The sequence below is a fragment of the Drosophila hydei genome, unplaced genomic scaffold (assembly GCF_003285905.1).
Source record: "Drosophila hydei strain 15085-1641.00,03,60 unplaced genomic scaffold, DhydRS2 tig00008140-arrow-arrow-pilon, whole genome shotgun sequence".
Taxonomy (NCBI): Eukaryota; Metazoa; Arthropoda; class Insecta; order Diptera; family Drosophilidae; genus Drosophila; species Drosophila hydei.
The window spans coordinates 294,451-320,044 of record NW_022045848.1 but is presented as its reverse complement, the minus strand read 5'-3'; the positions used below and the strand labels follow the sequence as shown (position 1 = coordinate 320,044).

General features: G+C 40.9%; 1 protein-coding gene across 5 annotated transcripts; it reads right to left on the bottom strand.

Moving 5' to 3' along the window:
• Nucleotides 1-191: 191 nt before the first annotated feature.
• On the bottom strand, nt 192-25,567 carry LOC111592453 (tyrosine-protein kinase Abl). 5 transcript variants are annotated; one of them, XM_023304643.2, is made up of 10 exons: nt 24,440-25,567; nt 9,002-9,055; nt 6,325-6,850; nt 5,849-6,264; nt 5,191-5,777; nt 4,671-4,920; nt 4,486-4,606; nt 4,095-4,408; nt 1,515-3,158; nt 192-1,178 (listed from the first exon to the last, which is right to left on the bottom strand). In XM_023304643.2, exons 1-10 carry the CDS (start codon nt 24,783-24,785, stop codon nt 541-543), a joined length of 4,896 nt encoding a protein of 1,631 aa, XP_023160411.2. In that variant the 5' UTR covers nt 24,786-25,567; the 3' UTR covers nt 192-540. The 5 variants fall into 5 exon arrangements, with proteins under 5 accessions (XP_023160411.2, XP_023160407.2, XP_023160409.2 ...); XM_023304639.2 differs by having other exon boundaries at nt 192-3,158; XM_023304641.2 differs by having other exon boundaries at nt 192-3,158; nt 4,332-4,408; nt 24,440-25,565.
• Nucleotides 25,568-25,594: the final 27 nt, after the last annotated feature.

The following is a 25,594-nucleotide window of genomic DNA, read 5'->3' as shown; positions in this document are numbered from 1 at the left end:
GCATCAGATATATGACTAGATGTATGTATAATCGCTACGGTTACTAAATACTACTGCAGTTGGTACTACATGCTACCAACTACTAAATAGTAAATATATATATATATATATATACATATATATATATATATATATATATATATATATATATATATATATATATATAATAATTAATTATATTTGTAGTTTATTTTTGTTGTTGTTATTGGTTGCTTGTTGTCTGTTGCTGAGCTTCTTCGCTGGGCTTTCAAGTGTTAGTTATGCTATCGTTTAATCCGTTTCCAGTTCGTTGTCTTTTATCCGCCTTCACTGGAAGTGGGCGAGGGGGATGGTGGGAGCATTGTGTGTGACAAATACATATATATAGATATGTATATACATATACATCACATATATATATATTTATATATATATATTTGATCAGTGGGGCTGTTGCCTACGCTTGATAAAATTGCCCTCGGCATCCAGCCATATGCCGGCGCCGCTGTTGTCAGCGAGTGCAACACCGCTCCGCTGTGCGTCCATCCCCGTTCTTATCATTTACCTATGCAGAGCATTCGAGATCTGTTTGAGCGATTGGCCCACCTCACCAACCAATCGCTCATTGTCTTGCACATTTTTACTGCCGGCTGTGCGCAAATGCTGCGACTGCGTCTCCACGCGGGTCACCAGCTCGCGAAAGTGGAATTTCGAGTGCGGCGGCATGGATTCGTTCTCCGCAAAGACCACACACGAATTTTGGAGTATATTCAACTTGTCGCTAAGCTGCAGCCACTGCGATGCGGAGATTGCATTCACTGGATGTTTCAGGGAACCCTCCAGCAGCGTAACCAGCTCCAATATGCTCTCCCTAGATATCTGCGTCGAATTGATGTTGTCTCCGCCGACACCAATGCCAGCGATTTTGGCTATGGGCGTGGCATAGATAGTCAGCTTGGTGGGCTTATGCGGCACGGCAGGCTTATTCTGACTATTGCTGGAGGAGCTGCTCAGCTTGTTGTTGGCATTGCTCGGCATCGGCTGCTGTTGACTAGAGGAGTTCGCGTTGATGTTGATGTTGACGTTGGCGTGGGAGTTGGAGTTGTTGTACTGATCGCCATAGAGCGATTGCGTCATGAGCTCCGCTTGATCACGTGTTTGCTGCTGCTCCTCATTGCTGCTGCTGCTGCCCTCGGCATCTGTGAAGAGTTGCGTTGAAAGAGATGTTTTTATTGCTGTGGTTGCTAATTTTGTGGTGGCAGCTACTGCTACTGCTGGCTTGGACTGTGGAGTGCTTGGAGTGCTGCTAATTGGGGGCGGTGGTGGTGGTGCCGCTGGCGGCGGTTTGTTACCAAACACTTTGCTATTCCCAGTAACGTTAGCCAATGGCTGCTGGATTGCTTTTAAGCCATATTTGGGCGACAATTGGGCGGTGCTGGCACCACCATTGCTGGTTGCCATGGTCTGTGGGATTGTGGTGCTGGCATAGTCGCCACTAGGCTGCTCCCAAAGTTTTTTTAAGCTACTAATACTACCTGTGCTGCGTCGCTTGCCACCGTCTGAACTGTTGCCTGTGCCTGTGCCCGTGCCCGTGCTCGTGTCGCCTCCATCCGCATCCGCATTGGAGTTGCTAACATCGATTTTGATTTCAGTCTTTTGATTTGCAGCACTAAACTTTTTGGTTTCTTCTTTGCGCGCAGTATTGCAATTAGCATTGGGCGATTGTTGCTGTTGTTGTTGCACAGTTTGCTCCTTGGGCTGTTGCTGCTCCACTTTGTCCACTTTGCGCAGATGTGCTTTAAAGTCAATTATATTTGTGGGCTGCTCAGCCTTTGGAATGGGTGCATTCAATTTTTTTGGCTCCACCTTTTTCAGCTGTGCCTTAAAGTTGTTGTTGTTGTTGCTGCTGTTCGCGTTGCTGGTGTTGGTGTTGCTGTTGCAATTGCCATTTGTCAGTTTTGAATGCTTGGGCAAATTCATGCTCTCGGCCAGCTCGGTAACCAACTGGGCAACAGGATCGACAACGACTGGGACACTGCCATTGGAATAGCCTACAGATGAATCGGATGGCTTGCCCGCTGACTTGATTTCTGTGATGAGTTTCTCTTTAAGATTGAGACCCTTTTCTTCGGCAGCGGTGGCTGCTGCTCCTGCTGATGCTGATGTCTCGGGTGGTGTGCCTAGAGAACTGCATGAATCCGTGGAGGGTTCACGTTTGCGCAGTGAGACACCAAATCGGGAGCTGGCCTCTTCGACACTGGGCGCCGTATTGCTAACATCGTTGCTGCTGCTGTGCTGCGCATGCAGATGCTGTTGTATGGCTTGGACAGCACTCTCCGGGGCTGGCGGTGGCGGTGGTGGTGGCAATGCCTCAAATTCCTCCAACGGCGGTGGTGGAAACTCCAGATTGGCCAGCGCCGGCTGTGTAATACCACCACGTTTAGGAGAGCTGTTGCTGCCGGCAGCTCGAAACGAGGAGAAGGTCATCATAGTCCCCTCAGTGGTGGTGCGATGTCGCTGCAGCTTATTCAAACTGGCCGCTGCATTGTTTTGCATGGTCACGCCACCAGAGGAATTGCTGCGAATCATCTGTTGTGGCACCTGTTGCGCCTTGCTAGTCGCTGTAGGCAAGGCGGGCACAGCGGGCAAAGCACGAGCTGCTCCAGCTGATGTGGTGTGTCCATTGACTGGTGCTTCAGCAGCAGTGCCTCCGCCACTGCTGTTGCTGCTGCTGCTGTCCTCTAGGCTGTCCAGGAAAGCGCCAATGCGTGCCACTTTGGGCAAAGTGCCATAGCGGTTGACGACCCGCTTAACATTCATCACCTCCAAAGCGCCCACAGTAATGGGATGAGCCGGCAGCACAGGTGTGCCGCCGTTGCCATTGGTGGTCACACTGCTCGGTGTCGGCTGTTGCGAACGCTTACTCTGACGTGTCTCCAGGCCTCGATTGCCCATCACCGGGCGCTTGAACGAGCTGTGCTGCTGCGAGGAGCGTGGTCCAATGCCGCCAGTAAGACTCGAGACACCGGCATGCAGCGAGTGCTGCATCTTATTAGGCGGCGTAACTGTAGTCAAGCTTTGCTCTATGCTATCGCCAGTGGCATCCGTATCCGGATCGGCAGCAGGGTCAGTTTCCGAATCATATCGCTGCGTCAAGTTATTGATGTCACGCGTGAGACCTGCAACCATAAAGACTATTATATAAACGAACTTCAAAGGCGATCTGCATGCTCGTGCTTGGGGTATGGGATATGATTAGCAAGTGCTGAGACCTGTGGACATGTGGCGACAAACCCATTTGTTGGCTTAATATTTGTCAACACCAAAACAGAACAAAATAAGAAAAAAACGAAACAAATATTAGAGGCACTACACAAACCATTTAAGAGTAAAAAGAAAACAGAATGAAACATAAAGCAAAATTAAAACTAAGAAAGTCAAATTTATAACTTAGAGATAAAAACACCAAAAACTAAACAAAACAAAAAATTAAACAAAAAATAAAAATAAAAACAAATAAGATTTTATGCATTTACAGTGGAATCACAAACGGCTCAGACTGAGATTCTGAAATCCGTATACTATATATAAATAATGACATATATAAATATTGGCAACAGCAAAAGGTTGCAATAAAAACTTAAAGCACAGATATTTGAGTTATTTGGGAAACTTGGAAAACTTGTTCTTAATATGTTATAGGCATAGTATCTATACATATAGTATAGTATCTTTAACAGACTCGAATTTAGTCTAAACTTGATTTGCAACAAATATTCATGATTTTAAGAGATTAAATAACTTTTGTACATAAACCAATTCCACTTGTAAATTCACTTAAACGTATAAATTAAAGCAATTAAAATTTAGTATAAAGATAGAAACATATTCATTATGAAAACCATTTAAAACTGGCTAAAGTATTCAGTTTTCAAAGACTGCTCATTAGTCAAATAGCTTTGTCTAGTTTTAAGTAGTTTGGAATATTGAATGAACAGTTATGAATGCAAATACAGAATATAAAAATAAAAATAAAGTTTGTTCCTTGTGCAACACAAACCAATTAAAACGTAACATAAATTGTAAATAGGAATTCTTACTCCATTGACAAATACCTCGAAATAGGATGTCGTAAAGGAAACTACTGCAGGAGGATGATTTTTTAATTGAATATGTTTGTTGTTGTTGTTGTTGTTGTAATATTGGTGACTGTAATAATTGTTCTTTCTGTTGTTGTTGTTGTTGTTGTTGTGTACGTATTTGTGTCTGGGTTGGAATTTGGGTTTTAAAGTTTCTACATAGGGTTTGGCTTAAAATGTTGTTGGAGTTGAAGTGGAAGTTTCTACTACTACCATTCGTATTGAGCTCATCTATCAAATTGCGTGCATCCTCTTCGCGATATGTGGAATCCCGGCTGCTGGAAAGCAGACTAAATAAAGAGAAATTATGAATTAATTATTATAAATAACTTCTAATTGGACTTTGAGGCGCACGGCTTAGACATACCTAGTACGCTTTGGCGGTGCTGGCGCCTGTTTGCCCTGTTTGTTGGTGGTGCGACGCATTTGCACATTGCCCTTGCCCTGGCTGGAGAAGGTGCTCAGCTTGGTGGATGTGGAACCAGTTTCTGTGTGGGAGTGTGAGATGAGATCAGTCTGAATTCGTTTTATTTGTGGACAACAATGATTCACCTGACATGGGCGTGCTAGCTAGCTGTTGCTGCTGCTGCTGTTGTTGCTCAACGTTGGGCAGACTTTTCTTGACCATTTGTGGCGTCAGACTGAGTGAGGCGGAGGCTGAGGAGGAGGCACTGGCCGTCGCTGTGGGGGGAGCTACACCAGCCGCTGCAGTGGAAATGGAACCGGAGTTGGAGCCTGTACCGGAGCTGGCTATAGCTGTGGCGTTGAGCTGTTTCTCTACCGCTTCGGTGATGGACGATTCCTGCGGAGCGAAGAAGGAGAGACGTGCAGCACGTGGATCATTATTGCGATTATCACTACTGATGATTGCGAGACTATCACATTGGTTGCGCTGGCATTCCATGAGCGACGATGGTGATGCAGACGCCAATTGAAATCAAAGCTCAATGCCATTGTCGTCATCATTGTCGTCATTGTCGCCATCGTAATCATCATCGATATCATCGAGGTCATCATCATCATCATCATCATCCCACACCTCGAAATCGACATCACCGTCACCGTCACCCACCTGAAACATGTGCTCCAGCGCATGGTGTATGCTCTTGAATGTGGGCCGATCCGTTGCATCCCATTGCCAGCACTGGCGCATTAGATCGTACACCTCCGGCGGACAGCCCGGTGGCCGCTCCATACGATAGCCCTTCTCCAGTTTGTGGTACACATCGGTGAGATCAATGCCAGGATATGGCGACATGCCATATGTCGCTATTTCCCATAGTAGCACCCCAAAGGCCCACACATCCGACTTGGTGCTGAACTTATTGTACGCCAATCCCTCTGGGGCGGTCCACTTGATGGGAAACTTGGCGCCCGCATGTGCCGTATACGTATCATCGCGCATTAGTCGCGCTAGCCCAAAGTCGGCCACCTTAACGAGCTTGTTGTCGCCCACCAAGCAGTTGCGAGCTGCCAAATCTCGATGGATATAATTGCGGGACTCCAGATAGCTCATGCCAGATGCTATTTGGGTGGCCATATAGAGTAGGGCCACCGCATCCAAGGTCTCTCTGCCAGCCGAGCGCAAAAAGTCCAGTAGATTGCCATGCGACATGAATTCTGTGATGATGTAAAAGGGCGGCTCACGGGTGCAGACACCTGGAAGGAGGGAAATTAAATGAGTCTAAGCTATAGATGAGCAAAGGTAGCTTGGGCTTCCAGTTTCCCACCGATTAGTTGTACGAGATTTGGATGCTTCATCTCCTTCATGATGGCTGCTTCCTCGAGGAAATCTTTAAGCGCCATCGTATCCTCCTTGAGCGTTTTAACGGCCACTGTATTGCCATAGCGTTTCCATACCGCCTCGTATACCTCGCCATATTGGCCGCCGCCCAGCTTGTGCTTCATCATGATGTCCGTGCGACAAATTTCCCATTCATCTGGCTCGGGACTCAATGGAAAGACTGTGGGTTTGTTCTGTTTGGGCGCTGGATAGAGCAGAGGTGTTATCAAGCCGTGTCCCTCATGTGGCACGCTGTGATGATGCACTAGCTCGGCGAGCGTATTGAATTTGGCCTCCTGTGTGACAAAGACCTTGCCATCTGGGTCTTCAGAGATGCGATAGTGATAGACGCGGCCCTCGTATCTGAAAGGTTTCAATGAAGATAAGTTGTACGTAGAATGAACGCAAACCTGTGTAGCCTACCTTAAGCTGATGCTTCGCTGTCCAGGCGAACTTTCGCTCTCGCGCACCAGGAAGCTTCCATTAATGCCTGAGCTGAGCAAATACTCAGCAGCATTTCGTGAGATGGGTCCATGGTACCAGGAGTGCTTCTCGAGTGAGTTGAGCGGCGTCACATAGTTGGAGGGCACCCAACCCACGTTGCCGGAGTCTGAGTGAGCTTCGCACCACTCACCCGATTTGTTGTAGCTGAGAATGCGCACCTGTTCCCCTTTCTTGAGGCTCAGTTGATTCTCGCCGCCTGCTTGGAAGTCGTACAGCGCCACAAACAGCTGAGGATCATCCTCTTCGGGTCCCGGCGCCAAGAGATTCTCTTTGGAAGTCCAGCGATGTGCTGATTCGAACACAGACGTTGTCGAGCTATGCACCCCACCTAACGAGGCGAGCACTGATGAATCCTGGCTCTGTAGCTCAGCTGCATCTGCTAACAGTGCAGCCGCTGTGCTCCCGGCTGGAATGTGTGGCAATGGACGTGATTGGAGTAGCGCCTCTGCAAAATGAATGGGAGATAGAAAGAGAGAGAGAGAGAGAATAGAAGGTGAGTGAACGTTTAATCAATCTGCCTGTTCACGAAACAATGTGATTGCAACTCGCTAGCTGGGCGAGCGCTCGCTCGCTCGCTCGCTCGCTGGTTGGCAGGCAAGGTAAACCCGTTTTTCACACACACAGGAATGCGGGCATTACCTCGAGATGCGCGAGAGATTGGATGCCTTTAACTCTCTTCCATTGAAAAAATAAATTATGCATAGAGCAGCACAAAAAATTACACCAAAACATTAAAACATTGCTGCCAACAGGAACACACGGCACAAATAATCGTCCCACTCGACGTCACTTTTATTGTGGGAGAATTCTAACAGATTTCACCAAGCTGTGTATCTATTTGTGCACTTGTATCTATATGCATGTGCATCTGTATCTGTATCTGTATCTGTATCTGGATCTATATCTGTAACTGCATCTGTATCTGGCGGATGCGAAACACCACAGCAAAGCGGCTTGTGCGGCTGGCTCTACCCTTTGATCAAAAACCATTTCAGCTTTGAACTAAACTTTGCAACTGATCTCTTCATGTATATATAGTATATATATCTGTTTGGTATGAATGTAATTTTATACCTCTGATAACCTAGCTGGAGAGACAAGACCTAGCTGGAGAGACAGAGCGCTTTCAACTAAGGTACTTCAAGTATTTTAGAGTATTTCAACTTCAGCTTATCCGCATCTCCGATCTTTTCTCCATTTGACGGCATCACACAATGAAATAATTGAGAAATTCACAACGGTTTATTTTCATTTTCGTTTTATTTTTTATTAAGCAGTCACTTCCGCTGGCACTCAGATTCTGGGCGAGCGTTCGGCCCACTCCTCCCCAGTCCAGCAACTGGTTTTCCCCATTTTCCACACATATTTTCCTCGAAACTCGAGAGCCATTTCAAATTAGTCTCGAATGTGGGTGCGCTGCGATTCGAGAGTCATAAAGCCCAAATAATAAACCATAACAGAAATATTTGAGATGGGTTCCCAATTCCCTGTGTACCCTGTTTCCAGTCAGCGCGTTGTCTTCCCTTTTCAATTGTTAATTTATGCGCGCGAGGCAGGAAATATTAATAGCAATAGGTAGACTGGGCATATCTACATATGTAGCTATAGCAGAGGCCAGGGAGCGGAAGCTTTGAGACCTCTTTAGAAGTGGTGGGGGCGGAGGGGCTTATCATGGTGGTCCGCTAAATCGGAGCGCATCGAAGCGCGGCTGAGGCGACGAGTCTGGCCAATGCATTAGAGATTAACCTGTGTCCCACTCACTTTGACCATATGTTCAATTAAATAAACATATATAAATATAAATAAATATACATTTCGAATAAGCTCTGCTGAGTCACTCGTACTATAATGGAATTGGGTCTCTATATTTATGTATAATCAACGCAGAGCCACAATAAGTTGACTCAGATTTCTTACACATTATTTTCAGAGATTTTTCTTAAGAGCAAAAATTTCCAGGAATTTCTAGTTTAGGTAATTGCTGAGTCTTTAAGATTTACTAGTATTAAAAAGATTCAAAGTGTTTTGAGCAATATAATTTATAGAGCTTTTAAATTTTGGAGCTGCTGATCTAAAGAAGTTAAAATCTATAGAAATTTCTGTCAATCTATAGTAGTTCTATATATCAGAACTTTTATACAGAAGTTCCATAATCTAAGGTAGTTTATTTGAGATGGTCTAACTGAAAATTGGCTAACGAGTACTTCAATTAGATCTACAATAAGATCTATAATAATATAAGTTTTTAAGCTAAGAACTGTTGCTTTAAGCAAGTTTTATATATCTAGATCTACAATAAGAGATAAAATTTGAAATATGCAAAGCATTTGCGCCCTTCTAAAGTTTCCTTATGGAACTGTGATGAATTTCAATTTGTCAATTCCAATTAGCAAATTCGAATCTGCTTTCAATTCTAATTGGACGTGTCTAAATATATAGTAAGCTCTCTTAGACCTCAAGCCTGGCCTAAATAAACATACTTAACTTTCCGAATTTCAGTTTTGTAAGACCCAAATTTATCATGCATTATATATATAAAGTTTCAGTTGGATTCTATAATTATTAACAATGACACTACGTTTAAATTTGTTGTTACCTAAATTCATTTGATATTTGCCGGGATGGCCGCGAAAAGATCTGTGCTTGGTACCTGTAGAAAATAGAGAGAGAATGAGAAAGAAGCACGTATGTGTAGTTCGGTCAACAAAAGCGTTCAAATCAAAGAATCAAAACTTAATTTAAAACTATTTTATTTAATTTTTCTTATTGTAGTTCTCAATGGACTTTGTACAATGACTTGGATGATTATTGTGAAGGGCTGCCCAAAAATAGGAGTATAAATTGTATTTATACACATGTATATATAGAGAGATGTGTATATATAGACATAAATCTATTTACAGTTAGAATGACATCAAAGCGGCTAAGCATAAAAAAGATAGAGAAAAAAACTTAGTATCTATAAGAGGTCCAGCAGAAAGTCAAAGCCAAACGCAAAACCCGGCGGCCAATTAGAGCCTCGGCCACAAACATGCTGACAACAACAACTACAATAGCAATAGCGAACAACAAACAAGCAACAACAATGTTAAATGCTGTAATCTTGAGTGGAGCATAAGAAAAGTATTTGACGGATGCGCAAGCAATTTTTACAGCTCAACTGCTGGAGATATTACGCGACCACGCCCACTCGCCCCCTGCCCATCATCCCACTTTAGACATTTGACAAAATAGTTGATGCGCCCTCATCAAATGCGATTTAAAGTGTGTTGCCAACAAGAATTGAGGCCAACGAACTCGCTCGAGCAGAGTTGCCTTCATCTAAAGACAAAGTCGCATAGCTGCGTCAGCTCTTAATACTTGTGACTAGAAACGAATGCAAGTCATTAGCGGGAATTGGAGCATAGAGAGAGTTACTACTCAGATTTTGAGAAATGATGCACAGCTAATCATAGTTAGAGTGCGTGATGGGGCTTAGTAGCCGCCTCTCTTCGTAGTTGTGGCTAATCTGCTATCAGCCTTTGCTCTGCAAAGTAACAATACGTAAGTGCAGCGCCATCTAGCGCTGAGTGGAGGCAAACAACATGCTTCAAATGTCGACTGGCAGCGTATTTCAATAGCTTGTCGGCGCGAGAGCGCTATAAGTATCTTGCCACATACTATAAATAATATAAATATTATCTATCAGATAGATTCAGTGGCTCTACAGCTAAGGGCGACGCTTAAATCGGTATGAATAGCTCAGCGATATAGGCTTGAGATACAATGCAAGGATGAGTTGGAAATATAGATACAATTGACAACTCAATATAAGTGGAGAAACACAAAGCAAAGTTCAATACTATTTTATTGATAATAAATTGAAAGTGAAACCCAAACGATTTAAGTCTCAGTCTCAGTCCCGTATTACTAAAATTTATTTTAAGACAATATCAAATATCTCCTAGCTGGTGCCACGCCCTGGCACCTACTACTTCGTCGCCTTGTCGCCTCACATTCAAATTGATGCATTCGCCATTTATTACAGTCGATTCCGCAGCACTCGCCTCTGGTCCCTCCGCGTCTCCTCCATCTTCGATGTCTGATTTATTTAAACGAAATGACTCTTTCATTCAATAATTCACTCAAAAGCGTCCGTTGAGCCATTAGTCACATTGTCATTCAAACATTAGCTGCTTCACAGTTCGTTCATTCATTCACTCACTTTTTCATTCATTCATTTGTACTTGGCTGTGGCCCTTAGCACATTTGTAGCTTGTGCATCTGAGCACGTCTCTCGTTTTAGTTTTGCTTTAGTTTTCAGTTTTCAGTTTTCAGTTTAAGCTTTTTATTTGTCAATGCATCTTTTTGTGCCCCGCCCTTAGTTTTAACGCCTTGCTCAAGGGCTTTTGTGTCGTGCCCTGATATGGCCGTCTCCGAGTTGTAGCTGGATTCTCACTCGATCCGTCTGGCTTCTGCTTCGCTTGTCCGATTTCATTCCCACTTTCGCCTTTGAACCAGGTAGTCGGCCCCTTTTGGCCAGTTAAGTTCAGTTAGGGCCAGCACAGCCAACAGTAATCAACTTTTACGGTTTACATTTAATTAGTCATTTCTCTGGCTTCCGCTGTGGGGAAGGATTGCAAAATATAATTTGCGCTGATTTCTACCTAAGGCCACTGCCATTAACGTGGCGTTAATTAAGTGGCTAGTCTCATTTAGTTTCTTTAATCTACTTAACTTTCGAGCCTCATACAATACATAGAATAACATATATTTGGAATAATTGTAGTCAACCCCAGTTATGCAATACATTCGTCCTTATGTAAGGCCAATGCCATATGGCTATCTAGTAAGCGAATCATGACAATTTTACATAATGCATGTCCGGGGGCTAGTTGCGAGTCCAAGTTCATTTTTCAATTTGACGTGGCATGCTAAGTAACTGACACTCAGACATAATGTTGAGAATGTAAAGGAACTCAATTTGTATATAAATATACATATGTGCAAAGGTAAGTCCCTCACCTGGAGGCCAAGCAGAAAACCAACAAAGTGCGAAAAACTAAAGCGAATTGCGAAAACAGAGAACAAAAATAAGAATTAACTGAAATGCTGTTAAAGTAAAAAATGTACAGTAAATGCGAAATACAAGATGAGGAGCGAGAGAGAGCGGGAAAGAGAGAAGATGGCAGAAACAAAGGAAAACATTTGAATGGGACGAGGTCTGGCTCGGCTAGAGCATCGGGACATGAGAATGGGTTAGGGTAGCAGGCGCGCAGTCTGTCTGTGCCCGTACTTGGCGAAAAAATCCACCCTTGGCAGTGAGTACTCCGACTCGACTGAAGTCGCTGGCAAATTTTTACCACTTTTGTAAGGATTCCACTCAAGGCTAGTCTTGGTCTCGTTGCCGTGTCCTTAACGTGAAATATGCGTTTTATTTTTGCTGCGCTGTGACGCAGCGCTCCAGGCGCAACGTCAAGCGCTGCCACGCCCCCTTCACACTCACACCCACACGAAGAGAGTGCCATATGTTGTGCACAGCAGCAGATGAAAATCAAGTGTGTGCAATGAATACATATATTTAAAGAGCCAGTCACAAAATAAATCAATAATGAAAAAACTTTACCCCACAGACAAAGAAAAAAAAACCCTCATTATATATATATATTTTTTTTTCCCGAGTGCAAATTAATTGAATACCAGCCAGCGGTAGAGGGTGAGCAGCTGAGCAGGCCACTGGAGGCTGGTACTAGAAATTGTGTAGAAGAAATTGTTTCCTCTATCGATTGCATGTGACACATGCTGGTCGAGGTTCGGCTACTTGGCAACACCTATGGCAGCGTGTCCTTGCCTGAGAGCCTGGCAATTGTTGGCATTGAATAGAACAGAGCATCAACAAATGCTCCTAATTACACTTTTATGCACTCAGCTTTTGTGTGCAAAAACCATTGAATGCACAATAAAAGAAAGAGATAGCGAGAGAGGGCGAGCTGTGAGGTGGAATATTTGAAAAAGACACAGAGAGAGAGAGAAAGGCAGAGGTAGGGGTAGGGCCAATGACGTCACATTCGCCCATTCATATCAACTATTCGAAAGTAATTTTAAAGGTCACCTAAGTGTGCGCCCAGCTGCTGTGACCTAAAAGCCATTGCATTTTATAGTCGTATCTCTATATATACAGCGAAAGGTCACTTCATCTGCCTTTGCTGCTTATATATTTATATAGAGGCACGTACTTGGCGCATTATAATTGCAGCCGAGTGCAAAAGTGCACCAATTCTGATTTTAAATTAAAAAATATTTTTTCCTATTTTCTGTTTATTATCTTTTAATATATTATCTATATACATCTTCAGATCTTCATTAAATTTCTATTTCCCATTTCATTTCTTTGAAAATAGCTTACTATACTTACTATTCTTACCCACATACTATCTCTAGTCCAATCGTTAATCTGTCGATGTCTATATTTATATTAATATCTGCTATCATTTTTACTTTTTTCACTTTATCGTTTGTCTGTGTTTATAAATGCGTATATGTTTTGATAGCCTTTTAAATATGCTTTTGGCTCTGATCCAGGTGTGTGGTCAAGGTGATTTAAGTGAGGAGCGTGCTTCTCCCCAGACAGCCATCACACTCGTATACCCTGCAGCCCCATCACGTGAGTCGACCGTCGGCCACTGGCTACTGGCCACACAGTTGTCTGTTGTGAATGAAATGGTCTTTTAATTGTTGACTTGGCTGAAGCCGCGACACCGCGTCCTCGGCCGCCAAGAGAATAAAAACAAAAATGTATAAATGAAACATTGGCGTGCATTTTTGTTGTGTTTGCTATTTTATAACCATTTTTTGCTATTGTCTGCTAGGCTGATTCACAGAATGTGCAAAGAGACGGCACTAGAGAGACAGAGAGAGGGACAACACGTATACGACGCGTTGGTCCAACAAATTGCACTTCAATGAGTCATTACAGTGGAGCAAGAACTTGGAACAAAGTGTTTATATTATATAATAGTTAAATATAAATATAGGAAATTACATAAAAATATATGTGCATAAATAATAGTTATTCGCTTTTATTTATGCACATTTATTTATGTAATTTTCATTCAGACTCGCTCCACTGTGCATGTTCTAGCCTCATGATATTCACATTTTTGTTGTCTGTGGTTCGTTTTCTTGTTTTTCCCGTTTTTCTTGCTTTTCTCTTGTCTTTGTTCGCTCCCATCGTTTGTTTTGTTTATACTTTTTATGACTTATTGTTTATGCAGGCAGCGAGTGCGTGGTATTTGTCAAGTATTTTTCAGCAATTTTTCTCTCAACTTATTCATATTTGCATTTGCTATTGTTTTTGTTCTTCTGCTGTCATGAATAAAACATTCACAATTCCACTCATTCACAGCTGAACTCCCCATTCGAATTCGCGTGGGCGTATTTTACAGATAATAAATTTAAGAAGCGATAAAAAGCGTTTGACCATAAAATGTTTGTAGATAAGCAAATATGAAAGGAAAAACTCATACGAACAATCGTCTGTCAAAATGAGAATGAAAAGCAAAAACCAGATGTTGGCAGAGACAAGAGGGGGAAGTCTGTCTATAGATAGGAGGGGGGGTATTATGACAATGGCCTGGGTTCCTTATTCACAGTATGGGAAAAGATAACAAAACTAAAAATCCGTGGGTTCTTCTTTTTGGTCTTCAATTGTTGTTAGTGTTATGCATCTATTGTGAATTGTTGTCTTTGGTTTTCTTTTGAGGTCAGTTTCATGGTAAGTGACGAGTGCGTGGGTGAGATAAAGACAACTTGTGGCTCTTTTGTTTGTGCGTCTCTTACAAGATAATTTATTATATTTATGCAAATGGAAAGTTTAAGTGAAGCTGAAGAGCCGCCAGACGATAGCATTCCTTATCAGATCAAGGCCATCAACAGCTGATATCTAGATTTGTATTTTATCATCAGAATATCAGAATATTTTACATTTAACATTTACTCTAGAGACAAGCTGTTTTCTAAAGTTGAGTTCGTTCAACTTTTTCACAGGTGCAAAATGTGTGAAATATGCTAAGCTTTCTCCTTGGGCAGATTTCATTTCGTTTTATAGTCGATCAATCAGTCAATCAGTCCATTTTACACTCGTAGAAATCAAAAGTTGTTTCGATTTCCAAACGAATATCGTTTTGAAGCTTTTCTTTTCGCTACGCTCGACTGCAGCTGAAAGCCAAAAAGCGAAACAGCAAAGCAAACAGCCAGAAAATCATTTGCCATGAAAATGAATAATAATTTCGAATCAGAATACGAGGAGGGGGCGAATCGCAAAGTGCGTAATTGAACAAAAAAAGATTGTGTATTCAATTCGAAATTATCTAAGAGAGACTCGGAAATGTGAGTGCTAGTGTGTGTGTGTGTGTGTATAAAGACTTCCTCTTTGGAAGTTTTGGAAGTATAGAATTTAAAGTGAAGTTAAAGCCCAGTTGAGCTTTATTAGCGTGCGTCATTCTAATCAAAATGTTGGTTAGCTCACATAATTATAGCTGCGATGAAGCGCAATTAGCTTTATAAATGGACGGATGCGATGAGAGGGAACTTGTCTAATTCCGGTTGTTTTTTATATTTCAGTATATAGAGTTTTTCTAGCTAACGGCTTTTCACTTTGCTGATTATATAAAAATGTATAAAACAAAACTGAAAAATGCGCAAGCGGCGCCATTGACAATGAGTCGACAATAAAATGTGGAAAAGCGTATATAATTACACTAAACGACCCGTATACATATACATATATATACAGACAACACATATAAACACATATATACATATAAACCTTTTAGCCCGTCGGTCCCCAAAAGATAATCAAATTTTTACTGCACACTTTGCAATAATACGAAATACATTTAAAAACAAGATATGAGTGCATAGATTAAATTGATTCGAGGGTGTGCGTGCGTGTATGTGTGTAGTGTGTACGTGTGTATGCAATTTTATACAGCTCTCTAATTACACGCTCGAGCCAAATGCCAAAAAATACAATACAATGAAGCTTTGATCTCGAAATGCAAACATGAAAAAGTCTGGCAACGCTGACAACGCTGACAACGCTAGCAAGTGTGGTAACTCCACATAGGCAATTACGTTTATGACAGGCAACCCAACTCAAAGACTCTCCTCTCTGTCCAAATGGTTGCTTATTGAGCTATTATGCAGTTGAAGGGCAAATAATTTATGTCAATTGTGAAATGTATGAAAATCAACAACAATTTTTGAACTTGGGGTGGAAATAAAGAAGTAATTGTAAACGCCATGAAAATCTAGATAAAATTGTAAATATTTATAAATTTCTGCTTATTATGTATACAAAGTGAAAGAAGAAAATTCATGTCGAGGCTTTTCACGCTCATTTTCTTTAGCTTATATAACTCTTATATTTATACACTGAACACAATGGGTATGATGGTGTTGAGTGAATGTATTTAGGAGGCTTTGGAAGGTGGGGCAGACCGAATATTTATATATTCCTGATCATTGATCTCTAATGCCAAGGCGACTTCATTTAGATATTTTTAAGCTCTATTAAATATCTGTATCTATCAAGTACTCTCTTTAATCATACTAAAATTGGTTCAGACAATGTACGTGGAATGTCTTATCAAAATTGTCCGCCAGACAAGGTGTGGTCGAGCAGACTTTCAGATCTGGCCTCGTACCTATTGCTATCAAACAACTTATACAGAAAAATAACTTGCACAGTCAATGCAAATAGTTGAAAACTGCAAAACCCGCAGCAGGAAAAAGGCGTACAAACCATACATGCAGATTAGTATGTGTGTGTATCTATAAGTATCGCCAAGATACTTCGTATCAAGTCTTTGGTGATTCAGCGTTGAGTTCAGGGGAAACAAGTGCAATAGCCAGCCAGCAACGGATAAGTAGAGAGAAGATACAGAGAGCAGAGACCGTGCGACACGGCGGATGTGGATGTCGTTTAAATATGGCCAGACGGCGTAAAAATTGACGTCGCACAACCAAAAAATAAATGTAAAATAAAAGCCACACAAATACACACGTACTCACACACACTCACGAAGTCAAAGTTCTGAAAGGCCGAGCAAAAATATCATAAAATTCAGAAACAAAAGGCAAAAAAGTGAAAAAACTGAGAGTGGCGACAACTCCGAATTTAATTCCACCGACAAAGCCAGCAGTTCGGCCATTAGGCAGCAATTAAATGAATTAAATTTCACATTAATTATTTAGAGAAGAAAATTCAAAGAACATAAAATATATATATTAAAACAAGTGAGAGAGTGGGCCTGATGGGAGTGCATGACTGCCAGATACCTATACCACCATAATTGCAAGCTATTATCATCATCATCATTATCAATAACAATCAACATTTCTTTTTGTCAATATCATTATCAAAATCATCATTATTATTCTTCTCATCATAATCATTGGTTGGTCATTAAGCCTGATTACGAAGTGAACGAAGAGTGTATTGGTTTTTGTTATATTGGGAGACAAGCGCCTGTCACTCTAGCTCGTCATGCTGATCAACAATATATATATATATATACCTTATACATTTTTCTGTTTAGGGTATACAAATATAATATATGTATAAATAACAACAGCCACAACACAAAGAGCTGCTTATAAAGTTAGAATTAACTGCGGATGGGGCTGCTTTTGCTGCTATTTGCATTGTAGTTGGTTAATTTCGTTGCTATACTCTAACATAGGATATTTCAATGTTGTCATAAAATGTGTGTGAAGCACAGCAGAAGACTACTTGTAAAGGAGATTCAGTATAATAGATGTATATGTATGTGTATGTATATATATATGCGTATGTATATACAAATTAAATCTCTTAAAAAAACATTTCTTTTTCTAACTTGATCAAATTTGATAGCCGGTTATCTAGGATTATCTTACTAATATAATATTACTATGTCATATAGCTTGTCGTATTAACCTTATTTTAACATTAGCAACAAAAAACGACTTCAATATGACATATCACACAATGCAACAAGAGCTAAGATAGGGCATTTCAATTTCGACGTGCCATTTCTCATTTATTTTTGGGTACAATTTTCATTTCATGTTTTCACACCGACTAACGATGGTTCACTGACCACCGGACGCCGGTCAGCTGGCGACGTAGACAGATAGAGAAAAAGAGGGTGAGAGAGACACTCAATGGGTGTGCGTGTGCATACTTTCGGCTGTCAGTGTGTTGTGTGTATATAGGTGGAACAGGTTTGCTTCGTTTCAAGGCGCATTTGTTATGCTTTTTCTTTGGAGCTCGCTTTGATACCAAAAATACTTGCCAATTTTCTTAATTCGCTTTTATTTTGTTGTTTTTTTTTTGCGTATAATTTGAAGCTATTTTTGGCTGAAAGAATGTTTTTTAGTTGTATTGTCTGGTGAAACCGAGTGAAATTTAAGTAAGTTAACTTTCCTATCAGAGGCTTTTGTTGGCATAATAAAATTTATTACGAACAATGCTATTATTGATCTATTCAATTATAAAGTACAGTACTTTCGCTCTATTGCTATATATAAATTGATAACGTCTTAAAATGTTATTTCTCAATCTTATGCTGAATCGTATCTGATGCTACAGTTACATCATCTATATAGCATTTAATTTTCTGTTGTTTTTTGTAGTTAGAGCACAAATTATTTGGCCTTTAGGCATAATTTCCTAGATTGTGCAGCACCTTTGCTGGAGGCCATTGAAACTGCAGTCAACTCCATTTGTGCCCGGTTAAAGTCCGAATCAGAGATTGTGGCACATGTGATTGGTAGTGCTTTACTGGGCTATATCTGCGTATTCAAAGTTGTTGGCTTTTGTGGCAGAGACAGCTGGACGTGCCGTGACGGTGAGAAGCGAGTAAAAACTCGATTCGCTATTCTCGATTCTCAATTACAGTTACAATTACGAACGTGATTTGTGCCGCAGTCTGTCTCTCCGCTCATTGATGGATTTGCTATGGCTGCAACAAAATGCAGTTCTCCAAGAGATAAATGGCGAGCGGAAGAAAGAGGAGGGCAGGCCGCTGTAGCACAAGTGCAGCTCGTGGTCGAACAGGTTTGCCTGGTTCTGGTTGGATTGCCGTGAAAGCGATTCTCTGTTTTTGTAGCATTTGAAACGCTTTGCAGATTGTTTATGTTTAATTTGCACTCGAAGTACATAAAGTGTAGATACATCCATATATGTATACAGGCATCATATAGCATATAGTGTATACATGATAATAAAAAAACAGTTTGCTGTTGATTTTTGCACATGCTCAATGCGCGCGACCTTGTGGACTTGTTAACGTCCAAACACTGGATCACTGGCGACTGCTTAAACATAATAAACACATCAATTGCACAAGAGTGCAGGAAGTGTGCACCAACGGGGAGGTAGCAGGCGGGAGGGAGACCGAGCGGTGGCAGCGTGTGTGTGCCCCCATATGCGTGGCTATATATATATCCATAAATATTTATTTGTTTGGGGGGTGGCACATAAATATATATTGTGTTTAATTCGCTCGGTTCTACCCTCTCTATAAACATTTAAACGATATATTTATACGTAAATACACTGAGCGAAAATACCATTTATCGATCTTTCTACATTGTTTGCTAAAAATATTTTTGGTTTATTTGCACGACTTATTCGCTGAGTGTAATCATTTATTTGTGGCTCTCCTCTGTCAATCAATCAACTGGCGTCAAAATTTATGACCTCAAACATAATCACAACAACTGCGTATGCTAAATATAAATAGTGAAGCATTTCATGCGCTTATAATTAGTTGACGCATTCCAAAACCCGCACCCGCCCCGCGCCGTTCCTTTAGTGAGCCCCAAGCATAAACAAATATTCAGTTCTCTTGGGTTATTTGGGGCTGTTTACAAATGATGTTTGGCTTTTCTATTGGCTGTCTTATTCCTGCGTTTATTTTTATTTTCATTTTTTCTTCTTTTCTTTTCTTTTCGTCAGCTAATTTATGCAAACAATTTTCAATGAGCCGCAGCTCTCGAAGGGAACCGCATAAATGAAAACCTGCCCCCAAAACGGGGAGCTTTTGCTCTGCTACGTGGGCGTGTGCTACGCTCCACTGCGAATGCGAAAACAAAAGTTATACAAAACGAAAAACAAAAATGTAGAAAATGCGCTAGAGTTACAAAAGCAAAGAAATGCATGAAAATTTAGTCGATAAAGTTCAGAAATTATTATAATCTTGAATAAATAATATGTGATCTATACAGAAGATGGAGAATAGACGCTGAGAAGACAGATTTAAACTCCAAACATTTTATCTTCTGGTCAAAAATATGTAGGAAATCTATAATATTAGATAGTTTTTTAGTATTGCTGAGGATTAGTATTTATGTATGAGTATGATTTCAATAGAAATAGTTTTGACTGCAATCATGCAACATTTAATAATGTGACAGAAAGTGCATGAAATATAAATGCCTAATGCTAAATTTAAGCGGAAGTAACATGTTTTTCTTATGCATTTCCTTCCTATAGCTTCCTCTCTTACAGTCTCGTCTCGTCTTGTCTCTTTCTCCCATATATATAATTTACTCTTTTCTTTTAGTGTAGTTTCAGTAGTTTTACAATATATATATATTTTTTTTTAAGTGTCGATTTAACACGGAGAATTGCTAAGACTATTTGATTTTCAGCATTGTAAACATTAAATTTTTCCCATCTGTTGATCCAATTGGAATACTTTCGATCGGCCCAAGTGTAAACAGTGACAATGACTACTTATTAATATTCCTACATATGCTCAAAATGCTAATTAGACTTTGTACGCACAGCTGTTTGTTTTTGAATTAATGTTCTTATTGGACTATAGGGCATGCGTAGTACAGTGAATATACAATAAACAGAAGAAAGAGACGGACTGGAGCTGGCATTGGGCTCTAAAAATAACATCAAAGTGCATTGCAGTGCACGCAAAGCGAGGCACGAAAGGATTTACGAGCTTGATCGAAAACAGCCCTTTGCTCCCAAAAAAGCAACGAAACGGCATGCAGCAGTAACAACAAATACTACAACAACAATAATAATGATGACGATGAGTGGCACTTTGGTGGGACTGGCAAAGGCCAGGAAATGCCAGGCAACGACGGGAACGACAACGACGAAGTCGAAGTAAAAGTAAAGAAAATTATAAAAAGAGACTGAAAGAAGAAGCAGACGAAGATACGAAGCAGCTAATAATAGACAGAATGCATCGAGTGCAAACGCAAAGGCAAAGCCCAAGGAAAATAACACAGTCACAAAAAGCTGGCGACACAACGCCTGCGACACGGCACTTCTGTTAATTGTATGTTAAAGCGCTGTTAGCTGTTTAACACTGTCAAATGTCGATGAGTTATTATTGAATTATTAATTCAATTTAAACGCATTTAACGGCTGTTAATTGATTGTTAAAGAGCCAAGACAAGTTTACATCTTGTTGCTCTATTACTACATATAGTGTAATGTTTTGTGGGAAGTTAAGAATGGAGAACTTAAAAGACTTGAAAACTTTTGCATTTGCTTCTTCTTTAAGAGAAGTTATGGTATTAGATAGGTTTCGATAGGTTTAGCTTAGATGTTTATAGTAACCTTTGATTAGCTTTGATTGATAAGTTCAGTTCGGGAAAATAAAAAATATAGATAGTATATTTAACAATTTAACATAGATAAAATCATATGTGTTTCAAAATGTTTATTAGCATTCTAGAACACTTTAAGGGACCATCTGAAGGAAAATATTTTACTGCTGTTTTTCTATTTATTAAGATACCTATTACAAGTAGCATAATATTTATATATATTAGCATAATTGTAAGCGAATGGGAAAGCTGCGAAGCCAACACAAAGTCAACTACACACGAGTCACCTGTTTGCCGTGTGTCCACACACACACACACACCACACTCGCACACACAGAAATATCATCATCTAGTGGCTGTGCGTGTGGCGTCCATTAGCCATGTGAAAAGTTCATTTGCCTCGTCTCATAATTTGCCGCTTGCATGTTGCAAGTAAACAGCAAAAAGCTGAGTCCAGTCCAACGGCCATTGACGCCTCCTCCCGCCTGCCACCTTCCGTCCAGGCTACTCACATTACCAAAGTAAAAGACGGCGACAGGGAGAGACAGATACAGAAAGAGAGAAAGAGAAAGAGGGAGCGAGAGAGAGAGAGTGAGTGATAAGCACTTCGTACACTCAAGGAGTTTTTCAACTCACTTCGAGTCTATTTTGAGACATGGCGACGCGTCGAAAGACAGCGACTCCTCCTCCGCCTTCTGCTCTTTCCGCTCCCTTCGCGTTCTTCTGCATTTTCATCATAGCTCATTCCCACACCCAATGCTCACTCAACTATTTGCAATTGACAGCTCCACTGAAGCAGCAGCAACAGCAGTCGTCGTCGCTGCTTTCCCAGCGGTATCCAAAATTCAATATCCATTTGTATATCTTCCTATTTCTCTATTGCCTCTAAAAAGTATCTAATTACAGCGTCTCGTATAACTCTTGACTCTTACTTTAGTAGAATTCCTATCACTGTGCCAACGGCAACGCCTACAACTGTTAAACTAACCGACGCACAGTGTAATGAAATGTTTCTTAAAACAGATATTTAGCAGAAAAAGTTATGTGAATACAAATTCGGTATCTTATATTCGGTTGCAAATGAATTGGCTGGTTCGTATTATCCATCATTTTTACGACACATGAATAATTAGTTAGAACTTTTAGTTCATCAACAGCTGATCAACTCACACTTGCATAATTTCGTGACATTTTCTTATAACAAAAAAATATCTGTTAAAAAATATTGTGTTGTCTGGCAGTTTTCGCGCCTCTGGTCCACTGTGTCTTGTTGTCAATTGCCAACAATTTAAGCTGTTACCTTGTCGCATTTGACTGCCTGCCTCTGTCTGTTTTTGATTTGCGTGTGTGAGTGTATGTGTGATTTGTTTTTGAATTCGCGGCTGCCATTCGGTCTGTCGCATTCGACCTGGTCGCGACTGCGGTTGCTGCCTTGTAATCTGTATACCAGACACACAATTTTACGATGTAATTTTGTAACTGCAACAACAACAATGACAACAACAATGACAGCGGCAGCAGCATTAACAACAACATCAAATATTGCATCTTCTATGTGCAATTTACTTGAATCATTTTTTCGTGTGGGAAAACGTAGGTTAGTTTCTGGCTCAGCGCTGAACTTTAAGCTGCAAAGGCTAGTATGCCGTTCACGTAGAAGGCGGCCAAAAAGCTTGTTTGCTGATAAATTTGCCTTGTGGGTTATTCGATGCCACAATATATACACAGTCACATATATATATATACCTACGCTCTAATTTGCGAGCAAGCGTTGTGGTTAGTATTTCATTTATTGATATATAAATATGAATATACAAATAAACATACATATATATAAATATAGAAATATATATATAGATGTAAATACATATATATTGCATATTTAATTGCATGGAATTTCTTATAGGGTTTTATCAGACTTGTAGCTGCAACTAAATACCAGATAAACTTTATATATTGTTTTCATTTTTACGCGATAACGATCCGAACAAAGGTTTGCTTTTATTTTCTTTTGCTAACTGCATACTGAGCTTCTAGCAAAATTGCAATCTGTGACTCAATGCAGTCGCAAAACAAATGAAGCGGGTGGCTTATCAGTTGAATGCTTGTAATGCTCATCATAAAAATGATTTAATCCCATAAATAAATAATTATAATTGCAAACAAATTGCAGTGCAACAACAACAAATGAAGCAAATAATCGAAGAAAGAAAAAGTTCTTAAATTGGAAATACTTTGAAGAACAATCTGGAGTTTTCAATTGGCTTACGTGCATATTGAATTTAAGTATTTAAGTATTGAATACGCTTAACGTTTTATGAGTTGGCAGATGTGGACTGATCTTATTAGAATAGTTGTTCACGTAAAATATAAACATACATTGTCCAATTGGAGAACGTACTAATTTTTATTTTACTGAAATGCTTTAAATTTCTTGCATTTGTAGGGCTTTCGCATTGTCTTATGCGTTATGAGCGACAGGGTTAGAATAATTTCTTATTTCCCAATCAGATTATGACAATTGCACGCTGATTAGCTCGCTAAAAAGCTTAGACAGCGCCCTATCTACCCCCCATTGTGGTAGGGCAGCAACAGGAACATAAAAAAGCTATTAAGAGAAGCATACACACGCACACACACACACACACGGAAAAAAGGGAAATGTTACAACTTGCCAAAGCAAACAACGGAATAGGGGAAACCCAAATAAAGAGGAAGGATGGCAAATAAAATGCGTGAGTAAGGAAAAACGCAGGAAATGCCTGTCGACTAGTTTCTATGTCGGGGTGGTTGGGGAGTTGTTGGCTGCCGCTGCTGCTGCTGCTCTTTCAACCACTGCCGAGCAGCAGTATGGTGTGGGTGTGAGGGACATATTAAAAGGAGCAGCAACAGTGGCGGCGGCGGAGGCGGCAACACCAGCAGTCGAAACCGCCCTCAAAAAAATTTCAAATTCGTCTCATTTCTTCGACGCGTGGCTCGGATTCTGTTTACGCTTGTAAACAAAAGCGAGCAGCAGCAGCAGCAGCAGCAACTACAACAACAGCAAGTTAAACTATGGCCAATGCCGGCAACAACAGTTACAACAACAACAGAAGCGCACATTCCGCTCTGTGAATAAAACGGAAGCAATGAATAGTAGAAATTGGCTCAATTGGAGAGAGCAGCCGCCCACAGAGTGCAGAAGAAACAAGCGAAAGGCAAAGAGAGCCAGAAGGAGAGAGAGTATGTATGAACGAATGATTAAGAATGAGAGTGAGAGAGAGCGCGAGAGTGAGAGCTGTCAAATGTAAAGGCTATGGATATGTTAGTGTATACACACTGTAAGTGCATTCATATGTATGTATTAATGCATTTGTACAACACAGTTGTATGAATGTGTTAGAGTATTTGTATGTAACACACATACACATACAGGCATGATGTTACTTACCATTGTGCTCGGTGAATATGTTTAAGCCGACGCTGGGATTGCAGCGATTATCCTTGTGGTTCGCATTCGAAACGCCGCCACCGCCGCCACTACGATGCGCCGAGGAGCCACTCGAATTGATGCTACCATGTCCTGAAGATTGATGTGATTTCATGCGAGAATTGCGCAAAGTGGAGTTGGAGCTAAGGCCGGCAACGGAGGTGCTGCTGTTGCCGCCGCTGATGCAATGCGGCGAACCGGATGCAACGGGACTGCTACTAGCACCGACACCGATGCAGCTAACGGTACCGCCCCCGCCCCCGCCGCTCGAATGGGAGCCGCGCTCCTTGCCCTGCTGTGCGCCCATCCTTCCAATCACATGCACCCCAAATTATGCACTATTATCTACTTTCTTTTAAAATTTTTTTTCACAATTTCGTTTTAGCTGCAGCTGCAATAATTTTTTATATATTTTTATATTTTTTATCGCATTTGCACTTGCTATTTTTTTAATTTGCTGCTCTACACATTTTCTTTCGTACGCCGTCGTCTCTTTTCTTTCTTTTACGAGATGCGCTCTCCACACACACAAACGCACACACATATACACGCACACGCACTCGTATTGCTACTCCAATTTGCAAATTGAGAGTAGACAAAATTCAAGGATGTTGCGAAATTACCAATCAGATTTTTTTTTTATCTTTTTGTGTGTGTGTGTGGGGGACAACAATTAATATTTGTTTCTCTTCTATGTTGTTTCATTTGTTGAGTGCGCCAGTGCTTTCAGGGGGTAGATGGAATAGAGGGAGTCTGGCTAGGGCTTACAAACACGCCCTAAAATGCACTTTGTCTGGCCGTCTTACGTCTTTCGCAGTGCTGCTGCGTCTGCGTCTCACATATTTTGCATTAACAGCACCATAAATTGAAATTGCAGTTAGTTTCTTATTTCTTTGTAGCTGTGTGTAAGTGCAGCTTTGAAGTTATCTATATCTTTGCATTTTTCCAATTACACTACACACACACACACACACGCACAGAAAAATTAACCACCCGCACGACACGGCTTACCCGACTGACTTAAGTAAAATTTTCAAGACGACTACCACGCAGTGTGACCGCACCTAACTAACACACAAATAACACAAGCTGATGATGGTGCGCGCAGCCAACTTA